We start from the raw sequence: 20,046 nt of genomic DNA on the forward strand, positions 1-20,046 counted from the left end.
TTAAATTGATAAAAAATTAAAAATGCTTAAATATAAACATCAATATTATCCCTCAAATTTATATTTAAAAAATATGAATTCTGCCAAATCTGTTCCTGATGATCAGTGTCGCTTAAAGAGCAAAATGGATTTAACCACACATACAAAGTTCCAGTTGTTTGAAAGCACTTTTAATTTGAACACATATTTCCATCTAAAATACAAACCAGAAGTATTTATCTAGAATACTATATAATAAGGATTGGTTTATATATATATGGGCTAATGTATCAATACTGGTATTGCTTTCATTTTAAAATGTATTATCTGTTCATCTCTGTTATCTAACTTTTTCCTGTTACCTTTTGTTTAGGAATCTTGCTATACACTAATGCAGTTTTCAAGCTCTGAGTCTTGTCCTAGTTTATCAGAAACCAAAGCATATTCCCTGACCAAACATTAAAGGTGGGTAAACATGGACCAGTACCACCTCAGTGATGAAAACTTCATCCAATCAGAGATGCATATTCCTGGATTTTCAGAGAGTCAAGGGCTGAACTGTAGTGACACTCTCAACCTTAAGCTGTGTCCAGATACAAGAGACATAATGTATACTGGCCTAAGCAGCCTAGATATGGATCCTAGCCTTTCAGCTGCAGATATGGCTAATGACACTTTGGAGGACAATTTAGATGCACTGTCTTTGTATTCTGTGAAGGACTGTGATTTTGTTAAACTCCTTGATGAGTCTGACTTTGGCTCACAGCCTTCTTTGTGTGGTGAGTACATTGGAATCTCCTTTGGTTATAATTTTACAGTTCAGTGTAGCCAGAATTCTTCAGTAGTTAATTTAGAAGCTAAAGTAGACCTAGTGATAATCTCTTTGGGGCAGGGACATTGGGTAAAATTTTCAAAAGCCCCTAAATGACGAGAAGCCTAAATCGCAATTTCAAGTGCCTTTTGAAAATGAGACTTAAGACTTCTAAGTCACTTAGGTGCTTTTGAAAATTTTGCGTCTTTATTTGTCTTGTAAATTGTCATGTGTATTTATAGCTCTATAGAAAATAGTTACTTATAATTACTGTCATATTAAATAGGATAGGAATATTTCCCCTACGACTCTGTTTCCTTAAAATTGTACCATGACTAGGAATACACTCTCTGTTCAAAGTCTTTGCAACTTGATCTCAAAACTGCAAATGGAAAATTTAAAAACATTAAGATAACAGATTTGCTAAATATGCTGCTAACGTTTACATTACTAGCTTTCCTTGAAGCATAGAAGAGACATTCTGTTTAATTTTTGCATTTCAAGTTCTCTGGGAAATGGATTTAGAAGAATGGGCTTTCTCCAAAATTTGCAATTAGAAGTTAAAAGGAGAATGTCCTGAGTAAAATACTGTCCTTGAAAGAACAGGGTAGCATCACTGCTAATGCAGATCAGTGATCATGCAAAAGTTCAAGGAAATTTGAAGACAGAAAAAACAAAAAGACACAAGCAGGAGTGCTCAAATAAGAGAATGATAGAATTTTTTTTTATAAAATTTGGTGCTTTTATTTAACTGATTAGGCCAACTGATAAAATTTGTAGTATATCTACCTCTCTCCTTTTTCATTCTGGTTCATAGGTAATTAATCTTAGATTTATGAAAACAATGTAAGCTTAGTGGCTCAATGAATTTATTAACTAGTCAGTCATCTCTGGTGACCTTGGTTTAAATATTGATAAGGTCACAAGTGCAAAATAATTCGGAGGAGTCTCCTGTGTCCATTTTTGTCCAAAAAAGCGGAAACAGTGTGGCAGAATTCAGGTCAGTTGACACTGCTCAAGAGATTCAGGACTGAAATAGCAAGCCACAACTGAGGTGCATTGTCAGAGCTGGGTGAGGACATAGGCCTGGAAAAGCAGTGGTGTTGCAGATCACAGGCTACATTGTTAGACACAAACCTGTGGTGCATCATGCTTGTACTAGTTATCCTGCCCTGTAACTAGGCTCCCAACAGAAAATTTAGGGGAATTAAAAAGAGAAATCTATGAAACCTTACATTATTGGGGTAATTTACTAAGATACTGTGTGTTACCTAATGAGTATAACTTTCACCCTTTATTTAGAATTGGGGCTTCCTGTCCCAGCAGCACCTAAAGAAGTTGAACAAGAAGGAAAGTCCAATTCTGGTAGTGCCAGGAAAGGGAAGCATCAGCACAGCTCTCCTCAAAATCCTGTTCTGGATTGCAGTCTCTGTGGGAAGGTGTTCAGCAGTGCCAGCTCTCTTAGCAAACATAACCTGACTCACAGCCAGGAACGGAAATACATCTGTAAAATCTGCAGCAAGGCTTTTAAACGGCAGGACCACCTGTATGTAGGCGTTTACTAATATAAAGGCATAAAACTATGTTCAGTTTGTTTGTTTGTATGTTTGAAACAGAGTGGATAGTATCCATTTCAGTAGTACTTAATTTTCCTGTTTCAGTTTGGTTTAGATGCACAGTTACCCTACTTTGGTACTTTGGTGTGGGCATTTGTCAGGCCAGCAAACCCCATCAAATTACATTGCAAAGCTATATCAATAGCAGAAGCAAGTTAGTTCTAGCATTTCCAGAGCATATTGGTGCAGGAAGGGCCTCAACTAGCCATATAAGACATAGTTCAGCTACAGAAGACTTGGTAAGCTTGTATTGTGCAATAGCAACTAAGAGCCTTTTATTTTTCTTTCTGCTCAGTGGTCCAGGGAAAAGCTTACTGGTGTTGGAAGTACTTGTACTGGACAGCCAATTCTTGTGTGGTTTCAGCAGCCAATATGTTGTGAACTGCAGTTAAAGATTACATTTTCACACCATTAATAACTGGGATTCAGTGTTTCAAATGCTGTATGGCATTTGTTCTATCTCTAGTGGTTCTTGAAGTATTGGACCTTCAGTGGTCTATTCTGGTTTCTTGATGTAACAGTGCTGGTTCAGACTAATTGTATCAAGTCCAAGACATCGGACCAGTGCAAATGCCAGTCCCAGGGAACGGGCTGGAGGTTTCAGTCCGTATTACTATATTTTGAATTAATATGTGTCCTTTAAAATGTTGTTCCGCCCTAAAAGTGTCTCTGTAGAAAGGGCATTGTGGTGTTCCATATTCATTGTTTGTCACTGGTTTCTGTATCAAATTTGCTTTGAAATTTTGAATTTCTCAGTGCTGGCAGTTAAAAAACATCTTTCCTGAGAGTTTTGAGAAGGTCAGTTTTGAATTGGATTCAGCGATAGGCAGCCAGTGCAGGTGATGGAGGGTGGGAGTGATGTAATCCTTCTTCCTAGAGTGAAAAAAAAAAGCAGTCGGGCTGCAGCTGTGTGGACCCCTCCTGCTTTAGAGAGCCCTAATTGTGCCTTGTTTTACACTCTGTCCAACCCCTTTGAGTTCTGTAGGAGTTGCACTGGATATGTCAGTGCAGAATTTGACCTTCAGGATTTAATAAAACCATAGAAGTGAGAACTGAAATAGTTCAGAAAAGAAATGATTTAATTTCTGCTAGTCATTTTAATATGAGTCTTCTCTTCTGTCTTTTGTCTTTTTACCTCAGGAGTGGACACATGCTAACACATCAGAAAACAAAACCATTTATGTGTATAGAACAGGGTTGCAATAAGAGTTACTGTGACCATCGGTCGTTGCTTCGACATTATGAAATGCAACACGGCTTGTCTATCTTGAAGGAGGCCACCTGTGATGAAGACGCCTGTAAGGTCTCATCACCTTCTCATGATGCATTTGTCCAAAGAGGACAAGGTAGCTTGAGAATGGAGAGGCTGGCTGTTCACTCTGAATCCAAATCTCCAAATCCTGTCCTGCCCAACAGAGACCTACTGAAATGTATTGTTAGCAGCATTGTAAATCAGAAGCTTCCAACAACTCCAGCATCGTCTGCAGGGGACTTGAAAGGTTCACTGCAGTCTTGCTCCTCTGCAGCTGATAAGGTTTCTTGCATCCCATCTAGCACGACTGCACTATTTGAAGCTACGAGTGACAACGTGGTGAAGGAGCATTATTCTTGCCAAAAGAATGCCACCTCTTCTAATGTGTATGCCATAATAAATCCTGGTAATTTATCTGTGATCACGCCAGGAGAAAACATAGTTACCAGTTTGACTGATACATCCCTGCGTTCAGAATCACAGTTTCCTTTAGAGACTACAGGGCTGGATTATTGGCCAAACAGCACTTTACCTTGTTTTCCATTATTCAGAGGTCAGAAGATTTCTGCAAACTCCTCCCATCAGTCAAGCAGTAATTTTCAGTGGATCAGAAACATGCCAGTTTGTACTAAAAGCAAAGGGAATAGTGTTTATATTAATCACAATCCATCTGTTGCAGCTCAGAATATTTCAGGTGGGTTTCCTGGACCTTCTCATGCATTCGACTCGTTTGCACAGATGTATGAGTGTCCAGATGCTGTGTCATTCGCACTTTTGAAGACCCAAGGGGAAATCTCAGGTGAAACAAAGCTCAGCAGTTTTGAGGAAGCCTTTAGGCCAACAAAAAGACAAGAATGTGACATTGATTCTTGTCACTGGCAGAACATTCAGAAGCATAATGTGTTACAGAATGATGCTAACCCACACTTCAGGCAGCTTTTCATGGAATCCTCCGTGAACCAGGAGCATTTGCAAGTGCAGCAGCACCTGCTCCAAATGTTCACCAAATCTCAACACATTTTGTCCCACACCCAGGTGGTGGCTCCATCACAGAAAGCAACTTCTGAGGTGAAACAGGCTGTAGAAAAACCACTCCAAAATGTATTGCAACAGCAGCAGCAGGCTGATGTGATTCACTCTCTTCTAGAGCACACACAACGTGGAGGGTCTCCCATGTATATGCAAAAGACTTTGACCCAGTATCAGAAGGATGTGTTATCTGTTAGTGAGGAACAAGGCCAAATAGGAAGGCAGCAAGCAGCAGTTACTTTGCAGTCTTCTCGGTCCCTGTCTGACCCTTTCATAAATTCAGACTCTGTTTACTCTGCCAAGCAGACTAGACCCTTGAAAGGGTGTGTGGGATTCAAAGATACTGACAACCCAAGCCAACCCCAGACTGCAGTATGTGATAAGGCCCTGGGAAACTCTACTTATGGGAAATCACGTCAGCGAGAAAATAACACTTCTGTATTTAGCAACAAAGAGAAGAATGAAGGATATTGCAAAGGAACAAGTGGAAAACTACAGTCCAGCAGTGGTAGGCCTCGCCGCTTGTCCAGTGTCCGAAAAGAGAAGCTAAAGTTTGACCTGTCTTGCACAGCTTCTCCAAGTCAAGTGGCCATGGCTTCCTTTTCATTACCTGGTACTTCACCAAGTCATGTGACTGAAAAGAAACACAAACTAACAATTTTTAATAGGATTCAGGTATGTTCAAATCTTCTTTTATTTTTTAGCGAATAAAATAAAAACTTTTAAATAAATAAATAGAAAACAGAGATGGCATCTTCATGGTTAGAGCAGGGAATTAGGAGTCAGAAATCCTGGCTTTTCCTATTGAAAGTCACTGGGAGGTATGTGTCTAACTCATTTGGGTGCTTTTGCATCTTTAAGTATCTAAATAACTTTGTAAATTTGGCCCTCTGTGTCTCAGATTCTCCATCTTTAAAATGAGGATAATGATATTTACCAACCTTTGAGAAGTTGTGACACATTATTGGAGCAGTGACACAAGGCTCTATTTTTTAGCTGAGAAGTGAAACCACTATTGTAACCCTTGTGGTACAAAACCAAACCAAACCACCATGTAAGCTAGTCTTTTTGAAAATTAGGGTGTAAATATATAGGGGAAATTATTTTAAAACTAAGACCTTCTGTACCAAATTTGTATAGAAGATTGCAATTTATAATGGAAATACTCACACATTTTAACAGGGCTGTGCTAGTAGACTATGCTAATAACTTGTTGCCAAGAGGAATCAAGTTGAAATCTGCTTCTGGATTGAGATGGGACTCTAATCAGCTCATCCAAAAGCAAGTGTTAATGTAGTTGCAGAATAAAACTTCTTTTCAGACTAAAAAAAAAAAAATCCCCAGCTCTGAAAATATTTAGTATTCCACAGGATAAATAAATAGTTTCACAGTTACTGTTGATCTAGATGTCTTTGTCAGGATCATATTACTACATTATTTTAACATGTGGGAGAAATGCTCATAATTCATTCAGTTCTTCTAGTGAATTATGTATGAGGCTTAGTCACTAATCAGTGAAGATATCTTTCAGTGCTCCCATGGGTTGCACTGAAATATTTCTTTGCTTTTCATAAATCAAAAACAGTAAAGCTTAGTCTGACATCCTTCACACTTGGTAGTGTGACAGGATCCTTATTTCTTATACTTTATTTGTCAGTGTTGCTGTATTAAACTTCATCTTGAAAGGTGTGGTAAAGTGGGTCCAACATTCTTTTAAACAGCACATCAATTATGTTTTTTCTTTTATTATGAATAAAAATATGGGGCAGTTAGCTGTGCTTTTAACCTGAGATCTGAAAATACTTTATAATTGTTCATGAAGGGGGTTAACATTACCTCTGTTTTATAGTTTGGAAAACTGGGACACAGAGATGTTATGTGATGTATTAAGTTAATTTGCAGTCTGGAATAGAACCTAGGGTTCCTAACTCTAGGTACTGAGCCTTAGCTATTGGATTTCATTGTTTCCCTGTGTTTTTTTAAATTGGAGGTGGGCAAAGTACGGCCCATGGGACACATCCGGCCCGCGGGACCTTCTTGCCTGGCCCCTGAGCTCCTGGACCAGGAGGCTAGCCCCCGGCCCCTTCCCTGCTGTTCCTCCTCCCCTGCAGCCTCAGCTCACTGCACCGGTATCAAGTGGAGTCCCCAAGGGTCGGTCCTGGGGCCGGTTTTGTTCAATATCTTCATAAATGATCTGGAGGATGGTGTGGATTGCACTCTCAGCAAATTTGCGGATGATACTAAACTGGGAGGAGTGGTAGATACGCTGGAGGGGAGGGATAGGATACAGAAGGACCTAGACAAATTGGAGGATTGGGCCAAAAGAAATCTGATGAGGTTCAATAAGGATAAGTGCAGGGTCCTGCACTTAGGATGGAAGAATCCAATGCACCGCTACAGACTAGGGACCGAATGGCTAGGCAGCAGTTCTGCGGAAAAGGACCTAGGGGTGACAGTGGACGAGAAGCTGGATATGAGTCAGCAGTGTGCCCTTGTTGCCAAGAAGGCCAATGGCATTTTGGGATGTATAAGTAGGGGCATAGCGAGCAGATCGAGGGACGTGATCGTTCCCCTCTATTCGACATTGGTGAGGCCTCATCTGGAGTACTGTGTCCAGTTTTGGGCCCCACACTTCAAGAAGGATGTGGATAAATTGGAGAGAGTCCAGCGAAGGGCAACAAAAATGATTAGGGGTCTGGAACACATGACTTATGAGGAGAGGCTGAGGGAGCTGGGATTGTTTAGCCTGCGGAAGAGAAGAATGAGGGGGGATTTGATAGCTGCTTTCAACTACCTGAAAGGGGGTTCCAAAGAGGATGGCTCTAGACTGTTCTCAATGGTAGCAGATGACAGAACGAGGAGTAATGGTCTCAAGTTGCAGTGGGGGAGGTTTAGATTGGATATTAGGAAAAACTTTTTCACTAAGAGGGTGGTGAAACACTGGAATGCGTTACCTAGGGAGGTGGTAGAATCTCCTTCCTTAGAGGTTTTTAAGGTCAGGCTTGACAAAGCCCTGGCTGGGATGATTTAACTGGGAATTGGTCCTGCTTCGAGCAGGGGGTTGGACTAGATGACCTTCTGGGGTCCCTTCCAACCCTTATATTCTATGATTCTATGACCACCAGTTCAGTGCTCTACGCGGCGGGGCTGCGAGCTCTTGCTGGGCAGTGCAGCTGCAGAGCTGCTGCCTGACCTGGTGCTCTGTGCTGCACGGTGGCGTGGCTGGCTCCAGCCGGGCGGCACGGCAACCTGTCCTGGTGCTCTGAGCGGCACGGCTGTAGCACTGCCAGCCACTGGTGCTCCAGGCAGTGCGGAAAGGGATCAGGGGGGTTGGATAGAGGGCAGGGGAGTTCGGGGTGGTGGTCAGTTGGCGGGGATGTGGATGGGGTTGAGGCGGTCAGAGGGCGGGGAACAGGAGGGTTGAATGGGGTCAGGGGTCCCGGGGGGGCAGTCAGGAAGGAGAGGGGGGGTTGGATGGGGTGGCGGGGGGCAGTCAGAGGCAGGGGTTCCCGGGGCAGTCAGGGAGAAAGGGTGATTGGATGGGGCAGGAGTTCCAGGGGGGCAGTCAGGAATGAGAGGAGGGGTTGGATGGGATGGCAGGGGGCGGGCTGGGGTCCCGGGGGGGCCATCAAGGGACAAGAAACAGGGGGTTGGATGGGGCAGGAGTCCTGGGGGGGGCCGTCAGGGGATGAGAAGCAGGGGGGGTCGGATGGGGGCGGGGGCCGGGCCACGCCTGGCTGTTTGGGGGGGGCACAGCCTCCTCTAGTCGGCCCTCCATACAATTTCGGAAACCTAATGTGGCCCTCAGGCCAAAAAGTTTGCCCACCCCTGTTTTAAAATCTTTTTATTAGTGTTGACAACTTTGGACTCACCAAAAATAATCTTTAGCATTTACATGGCACTTTACATATTTCAAAGTGCATTAAAAACTAATTAATCCAGTGTCAGAGGTTTAAAAATGATTTAACAAGATGAAGTCTCACAGGATGCTTTGTAAAGTCTTTCACCTAGGTTCTTGGTTCAACTTGGGCTCTGGTCAGTAATAAAATATTGCTAGCATCAGACTGTTGAGGGAGCTGTGTGAAATGAGTCAGTACAATAATGGACAGATGTCCATATAGCACAGATCACTTTCTCAATTGGGAGTAATTAGTGCCTAACTGCTTGCATCAGCAGAGAGATAAGGGGCTAAATAGTTATACATAATGAACTTCTCACCCTTAGAGATAGTCCTTTCAGGTCACAGATGAGGCACATTGATGCAATTGTGTAGGGAAGCTGCTTGCAATAGTGCTGCCCATGCTGTACGTGTTCTGTGGATAAATGGGAGTTTTGAGTCTCCAAGGTTTTGTGGAGAGTCATTTTTGTTGTGTTGATTATTAGTTGCACTTCCTGCCCCATGCAGTCTGCTGACATCTCACCCTCATGCACTACTCTGATGGAGAGTTCATATGCATGCTTTTGTCCAGGCTTTGCACAAACTGCTGCTGTTTCTGCCGGCCAGAAGGTCGCCTGTCATCTATGCACTGAGGTGAACCTTTGTGCAAGGAATCCCCCCTACTCCATACTGTGGGGGCAGGTGCTGAGCCACCTCTGTTGAACTGTTCCCTGCCTTCCCCTAGGACCTTGCAGAAGGCTCTCTGTAATGGAAGGGGCCTGCCATTGCTGTGGGAGGAGTGAGATGCTGGCTGGGCCAGAGGAATGCCGGCACTAGGAAACCTGCACGGGGCTCAGAAGCTATAGGAACTCTCTTAACTCCTTGAAGTTTATATGGGGCGTCTTGCTTCCCTCCCCAAATCCTTGCATGTGGGCACCATGCATTAGGAGCCTAAGAGATTGGAAAGTAGGAGGAGAGGATCCTCTCTCTCTGGCATTCTTCTGCAGGAGGTTACTTTCTCTGTGCTGATGATTGCTCTCTCTTTTAGAGGGTCTTGTAATGGGAAGTAAGCAACTTATGATATAAGAGTGCTGTTGTTTGGAACTCATGTTATTTGTATATGCACACAAGGGTTATGAGGATAAATTCATTAATGTTTGTAAAGGGCTTTGGGATCCTGTAAAGAAAGTTTCTAAACCATATAACTGCAAAGTGTTATTTTTAGAAATGAAACAACTCTGAAGTTCCATGTCTTGTTTCAGTATGGAATAACTATATTGTAAGTTTAAATCATGGACAGCATAACATCTGTTTTTGATTTTTTTTTTTTAAACTCAGGGTGGAAATATCTACAGCCTTACTAATGCAGTGAGGGAAGAAAACTTGTCAGCTGGATGGTAAGCAGGGTACACTGTAGTCTTGACAGAGCTTCAAATAAAATAATGTCACACAGATTTTTATTTTTACTTTTAGGTTTGGCTTCAAATGTCTGTGTTAGCAGTAAGAGTCCAAATGATGTATTTGCTCCCTTAGGGTTGGATTTTTACATAACCCTTTTTTTTGGCTAGCTCTGAGATTATGTTAATTAATAGGTGTTTGAATTTGAGCCACAAGGCTTTCATAAAACTACTTTCTAATCCACAAGCATGAAAGCCATATAGCAACTTAACTTAAGTATGACAGAGGGATATTTGAGTGTGGTATTTAAGGTTATTAATATGATAATAAAAACTGACCAATCCTTTTCTTTTCACACATTACCATAATGAATGAGGGTTCACAATGAAAGGAATGGAAGGCAAATTTAGAATAAAATTAAAAGAGATTCACCTCTGGGCAAGAAGGGCTTCAGTGGGTCTTAAGTTGAGTACAGGTCTTGTGCTGAGTTTCATCCACAATGAGTAGTCAGCCTTTGAAATTTATTGTAGGAACAGAGAGTCAAATACTGAAGCTGGATGTTTAAAAGTGGATGGATAATTTTATGACCAGTAATTTATTTACGGCAAGTTTGTGCCCTGGTCCTCAGTGGCTGCATAGGGAAGTAAACACCTTTCCCCCTCCCTCTGTTCAGCTGCTTAAAACCTATCTGCATCACAGCTTGGGTGCTGGTGTAGAGAGCAGGGACTGCACTCCTGATATTCCTTCCGCAAGTAAGCCATGGTCTATCTTCCCATATGTTAGCCAGTGGAGCTGATTATTTATTAAATGAGGAAGTAAGCTGTTCCCCGAAAGGGGGTGTCAGAGCTTACTCCTCCCTGGGGAAGGAGGGGAGGAGTTGTGACGTAGGGTCACAGTTCATTCCTGGGGTTCCTCTTTGGGTGATACAGCTATGTGCTGCCCCATGCTTAAGTCTGAGCCTTTGTGACACTATCTGTGGTACCCAGGGCTCTGAGGCACCTTGCTACCACCAGCTCTTAGCGGGAGGAAGCCTTGTCTGTGCCCACCAAGGCTCAGCTCCCTGACACCACAAGCCTCAGGTGACACAAGCACTACCTTCAGGCTTCTGCAGGCCCCATCCTCTCTTTACGGGTTAATGATATGCACACTTCAACTCTGAACTCTGAGCATCCCCCTGGAGTATCCAGCACCTGTTCCACTGAACACTCACAGAATTCATAGATCCGCTACTCCCCAAGGAAGAGGACACCCCAGTGTAGCAGTTACAGCTAAGAATCGCCACTCTGATCAACACACAGCACTTAGATATGTTTATAGTAAAAACCTTGAAGTAGTTTATTTAACAAAGAACAGAGACTGGGAAGAAGGAAGTAGAACTAATAGAAACAAATGGCTACATATAAAATAAAATCATAACATGCTTTGTAGCGGCTAAACTTAACTAACAAGACATTATCATGTCATATAGAAGGAAAGCACACCCAAAATCCTTGCAGTGTATTATAGCCAGTCTTAGCTGTAATCTTCTGTTCATGAGACAAGTCATGTTGTCCTCTTGCTTTGTCAGTGGAGAGATCCCCTGTGTCTCTTTGCAATCCCAGATACATCCAAACAGTCCTTTGATCTTTATTCATAAACAGGTCACCCTCCTGCTTATTGTTCTTCCCTGTGGCCTCCCCCTCTTGTTGACCTTGCAATCTTTTAATTAGCATCTGGCTCCACATGCACATAGGCTTACCTTGTGAGACACTCGGTGCACAATACACATTTGGCCAATCAAAGAGAGAGAAGCATCCCCTGACCAAACAGAATCTATCCAAGGCTGGTTACCTCCTGGTGACCTGCTTTTAACTTCAAGGCTTTAAGAACATAATTTCCAGTATAGATACGTAACTTCCTAAATATTACTCAAACATACATTACAGAGTGACTAATAATCAGTGGTTGTTGATAGAGACTTCACATATCACTCTTTGGTATCATATACCATCAGACGCAGGGGATTCCTATGCATCCCTACGCAGCCTGGGGGTTCTCTGCCAGTTGGCACAAGGAGGTTCCTGAGTCATAGCCTTACAGTTCAATCTCGTGAAATTCAGTTGAATTCAATGAAGTTGCACGGGTGTAGCTTGAGAGTAGAATATGGCCCACTGATTTAATTCTTCTGTAGACATGGCACAGATTAATATGATTCTTCATTTAAACTGCACAAACAGCTGCCTTTCCTACAGTGCCACTAACCGTGATAGATACGCCAATAATTTTCCATCGTTAAGAAATTGATTGACATTTATTAAGAATCTGAAGAATCCATTCCTGGTCCGTAATGACTGAAAGTCACAGTTCATAGTGAGCAAGTGTCCACATAAAAAAAAAATCACCCACACATCAAGGTAGTCTCCTTCTCTCTCTCCCCATCTTCCATTTCTAGCCCCAGGAGAGGAGCCAAGGACTGAATGGACCATAGAGTCTGAACTCATCTCTCATTCTCACCCTTAAGGTGGTCCCTCCACATTAGGGTGGTAGGTGGGTGGGTATTGGAAAGCTTGAACTGCCTTTGCTTTGTTTGTGTTGTGGATAGAGGACTTGAGTCTCCAGAGCTGTCAATCTGTCACCATTCATCAGCAAAAAATTCATTAGGGGAAAAAAAAATAAAAGGAAAAACAACCCACATGTAACACATGTTTTCCGATGGCAACATCTCAATTACAGAAATTCCATATGGTATGTTTAATGGATGGCTTAAGAAAATGCTCTGCGGGATTTGAATGCAGGCCATCATTTTTAGAGGAAGTGGTGTGGAGCTCTGTGTAAGCTCAAAAGCTCATCTCTGTCACCAACAGAAGTTGGTCCAGTAAAAGATACTACCTCACCCACTTTGTGTGTTGCTTTTTGGAAAAGGCATTTCTACATAGTTGGTAACAGAGGTACAATTGCATGTAAATACCCAAGAGGGCATTTCATTGCATCTTCTGTTTAAAACTATCTTTCTAACATGGATGATTTATGTCCCAGTGGGGATTTTTCTCTGGTTAACATAGTTTGCTGATAAATGAACTGTAGAGACTTCTTTTCTAGCTAGACATAAAATGAGAACTAAAAACGGGAATGCAAGCATGCACCTAATGTTGATAGAGACTAAATTGCAAAGAGTAGTTCAGCTTCATAATGTTAATTTTCCATCCTTTTACCTTGCTTTTCACGCTTAGTAATAACACCAGTGGTGTTCCTGCAGATGGGAACGAATATGCAAGTGGTTTCGTTTGCAAGACCTGCGGTCAGCTGTTCTATACTGAGAAAGGTTTAAACAGCCATATGTGTTTCCAAAGTGAACAATGGCATTCACCACCAGGGAAAATGGAACAGCAGGTAAAGGGAAATTGAATCCCTCAGTGCTTGTTAGTTAATGGGAGTATGAATTAAAGCCACAAGGATTCTTTAAAACCTGTTCCTGGCCTATGGGGATAAAAATACCTTGAAGCACCTTAACCTTTGTATTGAAAATTAAGAATAATAAGGATAGAATCTAGAATTCTGGAACTATCAGACACCCTTCAAGTGGTTATTGTTCAGTAGGCATTCTTAAACAATTGTAATGTTTCAAAAGAGTGCTATTTTCCACAAAATTTTCTACTATATAGACAGGGAATATCATTGAAAATGGTCACTTTCTTTTTATAAGATAGAATTTTTTAAGTGCGTCTACTGTGCATAGGGGTCGACTCCGTGGATACTCCTGGGCTGGAGCACCCACTGGGAAAAATTAATGGGTGCTCTGCACCCACTGGCTGCCAAGCTGCTCCCGCATCCCCACCTTCCCCACCCGAGTGTGCCGTGTCCCTGCTCCTCCGCCTACAGCTGTTTGGTGGCGTGCTGGGAGGGAGGGGAAGGAGCAGGAATGTGGCGCACTCAGGAGAGGAGGCAGGGAAGAGGTGGGGCTGGGTTGGGGATTTGGGGAAGGAGTTAGAATAGGGGCAGGGAGGGGGTGGAGTTGGGGCAGGGCAGGGTTGGGATGGGGCAGGGCCTCATGGAAGGGTTGGAGTGGGGGTGGGTTCAAGGCCGGGCATAGAGGGGGGTCAAGCACCCACCAACGGGAGCAGAAGTCAGTGCCTATGCTACTGTGGTAGCACAGTCTTAGGGTTTGAGAGCCAAGTTTGGCGTGGAGTGTGGCATAATGGTTAGAATAAGGGACTGTGACTTATGGGTTCTGTTCCTGGCTCTGTCACTAACTTGTTATGTTACTTTGGAGAAAGTCATTTAAATCATTGGGTCTTCATTTTTTCCATATATAAAATAGTGATAATAATAGTGCTCTAATGCAGAAGGATATTGTGAGAATTAATTGTTTGCAAAGCACTTTGAGATCCTCAGATGAAAAGATTCTATGAGATATGCCTGTTATTATTATTATTTATTAGAATTTTTTGTGTTAAGGTGTACAATGCAGAAAACTTAAACCCTCAGAAATTGTCACTCAAGCCAATAGGAGATGGAAACACTCCATCAGAAATTAAGAAACCTTTAGAAGATGTAACAGTGGCACCTCTTGTGATCCCAGTCTCTGTACCTGTGACAGCTATGAACCAACAGACCAGGAACAAAGTGGGTTGTGATTTGTGTTCTTCTACATGGTATACATTGACTTTAATGGGACAACTTCTGTGAGCAATTGTGCACCAGTATGTGAAATCCCTCCCTGCTCAGATGGTTAGCCAAAAGCCTATGCACCACTTAGGTTCTACTTAAACCCTTAAAATAAAACTTAAGTGGCATTTCAGTGGCGGCTTTCTATACAGCAGTGAATTTCACTGCAATGTGAGGGGTTCATATGGACCTGTGAGATTAATCAATTGGAAATATATAAATATTTTAATGCAGTAAACCACTTTGAGTTGCATAACATTTGAAGATTGTGAGAAATGTCTGAATTATGATGCAAGCCTTGTATTTGGCTTTTGGTTTTGTGGAAAAAATAAATATTTAGAATTACAGAGTTGAGGCAACATTGAACTGAGTTTATTTAATTTGTTAGATTTGAAAAAAAGTAATTTGTTCTGTTTCTTGCTAGTAATTGCCTTCTCTGGTAATTCTTTGTCACCAGTAGCAAGTGAATATTTTAGCTAAGAAGTTAGCAAATAGGCTTTCCTAGAAAAATTATTAGGAAGGAATTTCACAGACTTACTTTGCTATCAGCACTAGTTGGTGAATTTGATTATTGTGTAGGATAATCATTTGGTTTAAAGCAAATTAGAGTATATCTGAACTCTTTAGGAAGGATTCGCAATAACTCAACAATACATGATTACAAGGAAACTTACATAGAGCTCTAGTTTTCATTCCTTGCTCATGTGAATACTTCCGTTGACTTAAACGGGACTACTTGCATGAGTAAGGGCTGCAGAAGAGAGTCCTTTCTTTAACTCTGCTCTAAATCTTGATGTTTGCTATTAATTATTAGTCCCAAAAATGATGAATCACCAAAGTGAGATGCTAGAAAAACCCAAACATGCAAACGACATGAGTCCCATGTAATTTCAAGTTTCCTCCTCTGTTAAATGATTGTAAGTGCTTCATGTTGGTCATATGCCACACACCTTAAATGCCAGAGACTCACACTTGTTACACTTGTTCCTGTGGTCAATTAAAATTCCAAATGAAATGTCTCCTCAGGTTAATGAAAAGGAAAGCCAGGATGAGAAGGACCTCAGGAAAAGTTTGCCCCAAAAAAAGAGGAAGAGACAGACTCGTCCCAAATCGCTCTTTATCCCACCTCCACCTCCCTTATGTGCTGAGATGCAGCCAGCCATGATGGGAGGATGCCATGAGAGTAATCTTCGATCACCTGTCTACATGGTTGACCACCTCCTGAGAGACTTATTCCAAAACTCTCCATATACCCCGCCTCCTATGCTCAGCCCAATACGGGAGGGATCAGGGCTTTATTTCAACACTCTTTGTTCTTCCTCTACTAATGCTGGTCCCAACAAGTTGTACAGTACCATTCTAGGTAACAAAAACCACAGTGTTCACATTCAGCTAATAATAATAATAGAAAGAAATCCAGTTTGCTATCATTAGTTGTATGGGCCCAGATTGTCTGTTGCCCTGACCTTTGTGCAGATATTTACTACAATGCAAAATGGGCTTAATTGGTACTACATTAGAAAGGCCCACACTTTTGCACTGGTATCAATGACACAATGTAAAGATCAATGGAAAATCTGGACCTATATGTCCAACAATGTAAAGTTAAGAATGAAAACTGCTCAACTAATTTTCTTGCACTACTTTTCTGTTGTGTTGGTCTAAGCGTTAAAAGCATTTGACAGTTACACCAAAATGTACAAATATTAGTATAGAGGCATCAAAATTCAGTCATTATATGTGTTCCCATTCCTGGGGTCAAATTCTACCAATCCTAGAACAGTGTTATATACAGCTTTACTCCAAAACAGTGTAAAATATGCATCAGTATACACCTGTGTTTTCCAACACTGCAGCCCCGTGCACAGCTCTCCCTCCTCCAAGGTCTGATTATTCCTGCTAAAAGCATGTATAATCTGTGGTTGAGTTATATTTAGGGGCCATTGCTGAGTTAGGGGTGTACAAAGAATCATAGAATATCAGGGTTGGAAGGGACCTCAGGAGGTCATCTAGTCCAACACCCAATGTAGTGCTGCCCAAGAGTTTGCAACTCCTGTCACAGACAGCCAGGGAGAATAGGAGCAGACATCTTCCGGTTTGTGCTTCTTGTACTGGCTGCTGGTTTCTGAAAGAAGGAATACACCTGCCAGAATTTGGCTCCAGATACACCTCTACTGGGATATAATGCTGTCCTCGGGAGCCAAAAAATCTTACCGCTATAGGTGAAAGCATGTTATATCGAACTTGCTTTGGCCTCGAGCGTTTCCATTATTAAAGCAGCCCCGCCCCCCAGAGCGCTGCTTTACTGCGTTGTATGCAAACCCTTGTTATATCGGGTTGCGTTATATCGGGGTAGAGATGTATTATATTTAATATTGTATGGTATTTAGATTTTGTTTATGATTCCAAAATAAAGACCTGTTATGCCTGTGGGATGACAGCTTGTGATGAGTGGTCAAAAAAACCAAAACTGAAAAATTGTGTGAGGATGTTCCATATTGAGGGCCTCTTCTTGACAGACATAGTCATGTGAGTAGTTCCACTGAAGTCAGTGGGAGTTCCAAGAATTAAATATCTGCAAAAGTAGTTGCCGAGAGATTTTAGATGAGCATGGCAAGTAAGGCCAAGGGGAAGGGGTCTTGTGAGTACATTTATCTTCAATGTATTTATATTTTTTTAGGCAGAATGGATGGAGACTTTGGATTCTGTCTTGTGAAAGATAACACCAAAATCAGCATAAAGCCGTAAGTTGGGGCATAATAATAATAATAAAAAATGTCATGCTTCTCCATTAGTCAGTATTGTAGCTTTAAACAAGTGACTGGACACATCATTATGAGAATAGAGCTATTTCCTTCCCTCTACAGTATCCTTCAGTGGCTACTGCAGAAGATGGGATAACTGGACTAGCTGGACCATTGGTCTGAGGGAAGGAGTGAGAAAGTTTGAATGCAAGACAGATCCCACCGTACAAGCTAGTCATAGGCAAAATATTAGCATATGGGGCTGTGGGTTTTCTGTAATTCCATAGACACAAAGTTGTTCTTTTGACTCTGAAATGTCAGCGGGCAGCACAATGCCAGGGGCAAGAGAGAATGGAATTCATGAATACATGGAATGGAATGGAAAGCAGTGCTTTAAATGCATGGAGTGCTGTTCAGGGGTTAAAGAAGGGTCTAGGAGTAGTTTGCTGGGTTCAGTTCTTGACTCAGACACTAATTTGCTGTCAGGTTCAGACACCAGTTCACCACGTGCTTAACTTTAAGCACATGAGCAGACCATTGACTTCAATGGAACTACTCATGTGCTTAGTGTTACGCACATTCTTAAGAACCATGCTGAATTGGTCCCTACTTTGCACTTCACTAGACCATTCCGTCTAAGGATCGAAAAGTGCTTTACAAACATGAATGAATAAAGCTTCAAAACAGCCATATGAGTTATGTTAGTATTAGTATTCTAATAAAGAGAATATTCTCATTTGGAAGTATGCTCTTGTGCTTTAACTATTATACCATGCTGTTCTTACCCTTGCTTAAATTTCACTTCCTCTTTCTGTGCCTCAGTTTATTGATCCCTGAATAGGAATAGTAACACAGATAGCTTTTTCACATTTGTGTTGTAACCCTTAATTAAATGGTTGTAAAGCACTCAATGTTTGGAGCAAAGGAACTGTATAAATACGGAGTGTTACTGCATCAATTTAAACAAAGTTTGACTGTGTTACTCATGATGTTTGGTCAAGTCATTCTATCTAATGCATCCCTTTTTTTCTACACTCCCCATTAATAAAGGAACTCAGAAAATGTTAATAGTGGGGGAAAATACAATTTTAGGAGACTGAGAATCTTGGCTATTGCAACTACAATGTTTTAAAGGCCTTTTAAGATAACATTATCCACTTCCCTCCTCCTTCACCCACCCACAAATCCGTCATTTGGCTGACTCTCTCACTGTCTTGCATCATTGACTGGATTAATAGCATTTTTGGCCAGATAATGTCAGATGCTGGCCAAAATGAAGTTGCTACAAAATATCCAGTGCTATCCCCATTAAACATGGACTGGGTTATGCATGAAGCTAGCATAATAAATAAAGTTTGCTCTGCCTTTTCATTTTTTCTTAGGCTGTTTAGACATCCTGCTCTGTCATCTGTCGTAGCCACCTTTCTTGTTATCCGTTGTTAATTTCACCCTCTGCCTCTCACTTTACAGATCAGAAATTTAGGAGGGAGAGCCTGGTTTATTATTTGTGTAGGGGCACATTAATTCCTGTGATAACTCCATGATTATCTAAGAGCAAAGAGGTTAATTTGCTAAGATTAATCAAGGGATGCAAGTTCTTTGTAGTATATTCATGTGAATGAATGTGAGGCAGGTGGAGAGGTGTGGTCTGAGCACAGGACTAGGAGCCAACCAGGGACTTCTGAATTCTGATAATATTTCTGACAATGATTCCCTCTGAGGCTTTGGACAACCCACTTAATCTATCTCCCTTTGTTTTCTGATTGTGACAAAGTTCCTGCTCTACCTTAGTGGGTCTTGCGCTTATTGGCGGATTTGCTCGCCTTGGAGCTTCATGGCAGCCTGCAGCTGGGCCGTTTTTCTGCACCCACAGTCCAGGTCGACTCCTCCTGTGTCTGACCAGGAGTTGGGAGGATTTGGGGGGAACCCGGGCCCGCCCTCTACTCCGGGTTCCAGCCCAGGGCCCTGTGGAATGCAGCTGTCTAGAGTGCCTCCTGGAACAGCTGTGCAACAGCTGCAACTCCCTGGGCTACTTCCCCATGGCCTCCTCCCAACACCTTCTTTATCCTCACCATAGGACCTTCCTCCTGGTGTCTGATAATGCTTGTACTCCTCAGTCCTCCAACAGTCTGCATTCTCATTCTCAGTTCCTAATGCCTCTTGCTCCCAGCTCCTCACACGCACACCATAAACTGAATTGAGCTCCTTTTTAAAATCTAGGTGCCCTGATTAGCCTTCCTTAATTGATTCTAGCAGCTTCTTGATTGGCTGCAGGTGTTCTAATCAGCCTGTCTTAATTGTCTCCAGAAGGTTCCTGATTGTTCTGGAACCTTCCCTGTTACCTTACCCAGGGAAAGGGACCTACTTAGCCTGGGGCTAATATATCTGCCTGTCATGTAGGTTGTCTAAAATAAAACTCATTAAACCCATTCTAGGTTAAAAAAAAATTACTCTCCTGTAGCCATCTGGCCTTCCCTGTCACATGATATATACAAAATGGTACTAATACCTACCTCACGAGGGAGAGATTGGATTGTGTGGATTAATACATGGTTTTAATTCAGATTGTAAAATGATGATTGTATAGTGGAATCTAAACATTTTTGCAGTGCCAGATTTACAAGGAATCTAATGTACTAGAGGCAATCAGTCAGATTTCAAACCTGTATATAGTAGGGGAAGTAGAACAAGTTACC

The 20,046-nt window shown here is 42.0% G+C and overlaps 1 protein-coding gene across 3 annotated transcripts in view; it reads left to right on the forward strand.

Moving 5' to 3' along the window:
* Positions 1 to 20,046, forward strand: part of ZNF541 (zinc finger protein 541) — a 49,356-nt gene that overhangs the window by 4,331 nt on the left and 24,979 nt on the right. For all 3 annotated transcript variants that reach the window (XM_048832781.2, XM_075122648.1, XM_075122649.1), the window contains 8 exons: positions 353 to 758; positions 2,093 to 2,336; positions 3,547 to 5,362; positions 9,903 to 9,961; positions 13,172 to 13,331; positions 14,397 to 14,564; positions 15,633 to 15,969; positions 17,287 to 17,350. In XM_048832781.2, the coding sequence (XP_048688738.2) occupies positions 455 to 758; positions 2,093 to 2,336; positions 3,547 to 5,362; positions 9,903 to 9,961; positions 13,172 to 13,331; positions 14,397 to 14,564; positions 15,633 to 15,969; positions 17,287 to 17,350 (3,152 nt within the window). In that variant the 5' untranslated portion in view covers positions 353 to 454. The remainder of the gene's footprint in view (positions 1 to 352; positions 759 to 2,092; positions 2,337 to 3,546; positions 5,363 to 9,902; positions 9,962 to 13,171; positions 13,332 to 14,396; positions 14,565 to 15,632; positions 15,970 to 17,286; positions 17,351 to 20,046) is intronic.

The sequence above is a fragment of the Caretta caretta genome, chromosome 23, assembly GCF_965140235.1.
Source record: "Caretta caretta isolate rCarCar2 chromosome 23, rCarCar1.hap1, whole genome shotgun sequence".
In the NCBI taxonomy this organism is placed as follows: domain Eukaryota; kingdom Metazoa; phylum Chordata; order Testudines; family Cheloniidae; genus Caretta; species Caretta caretta.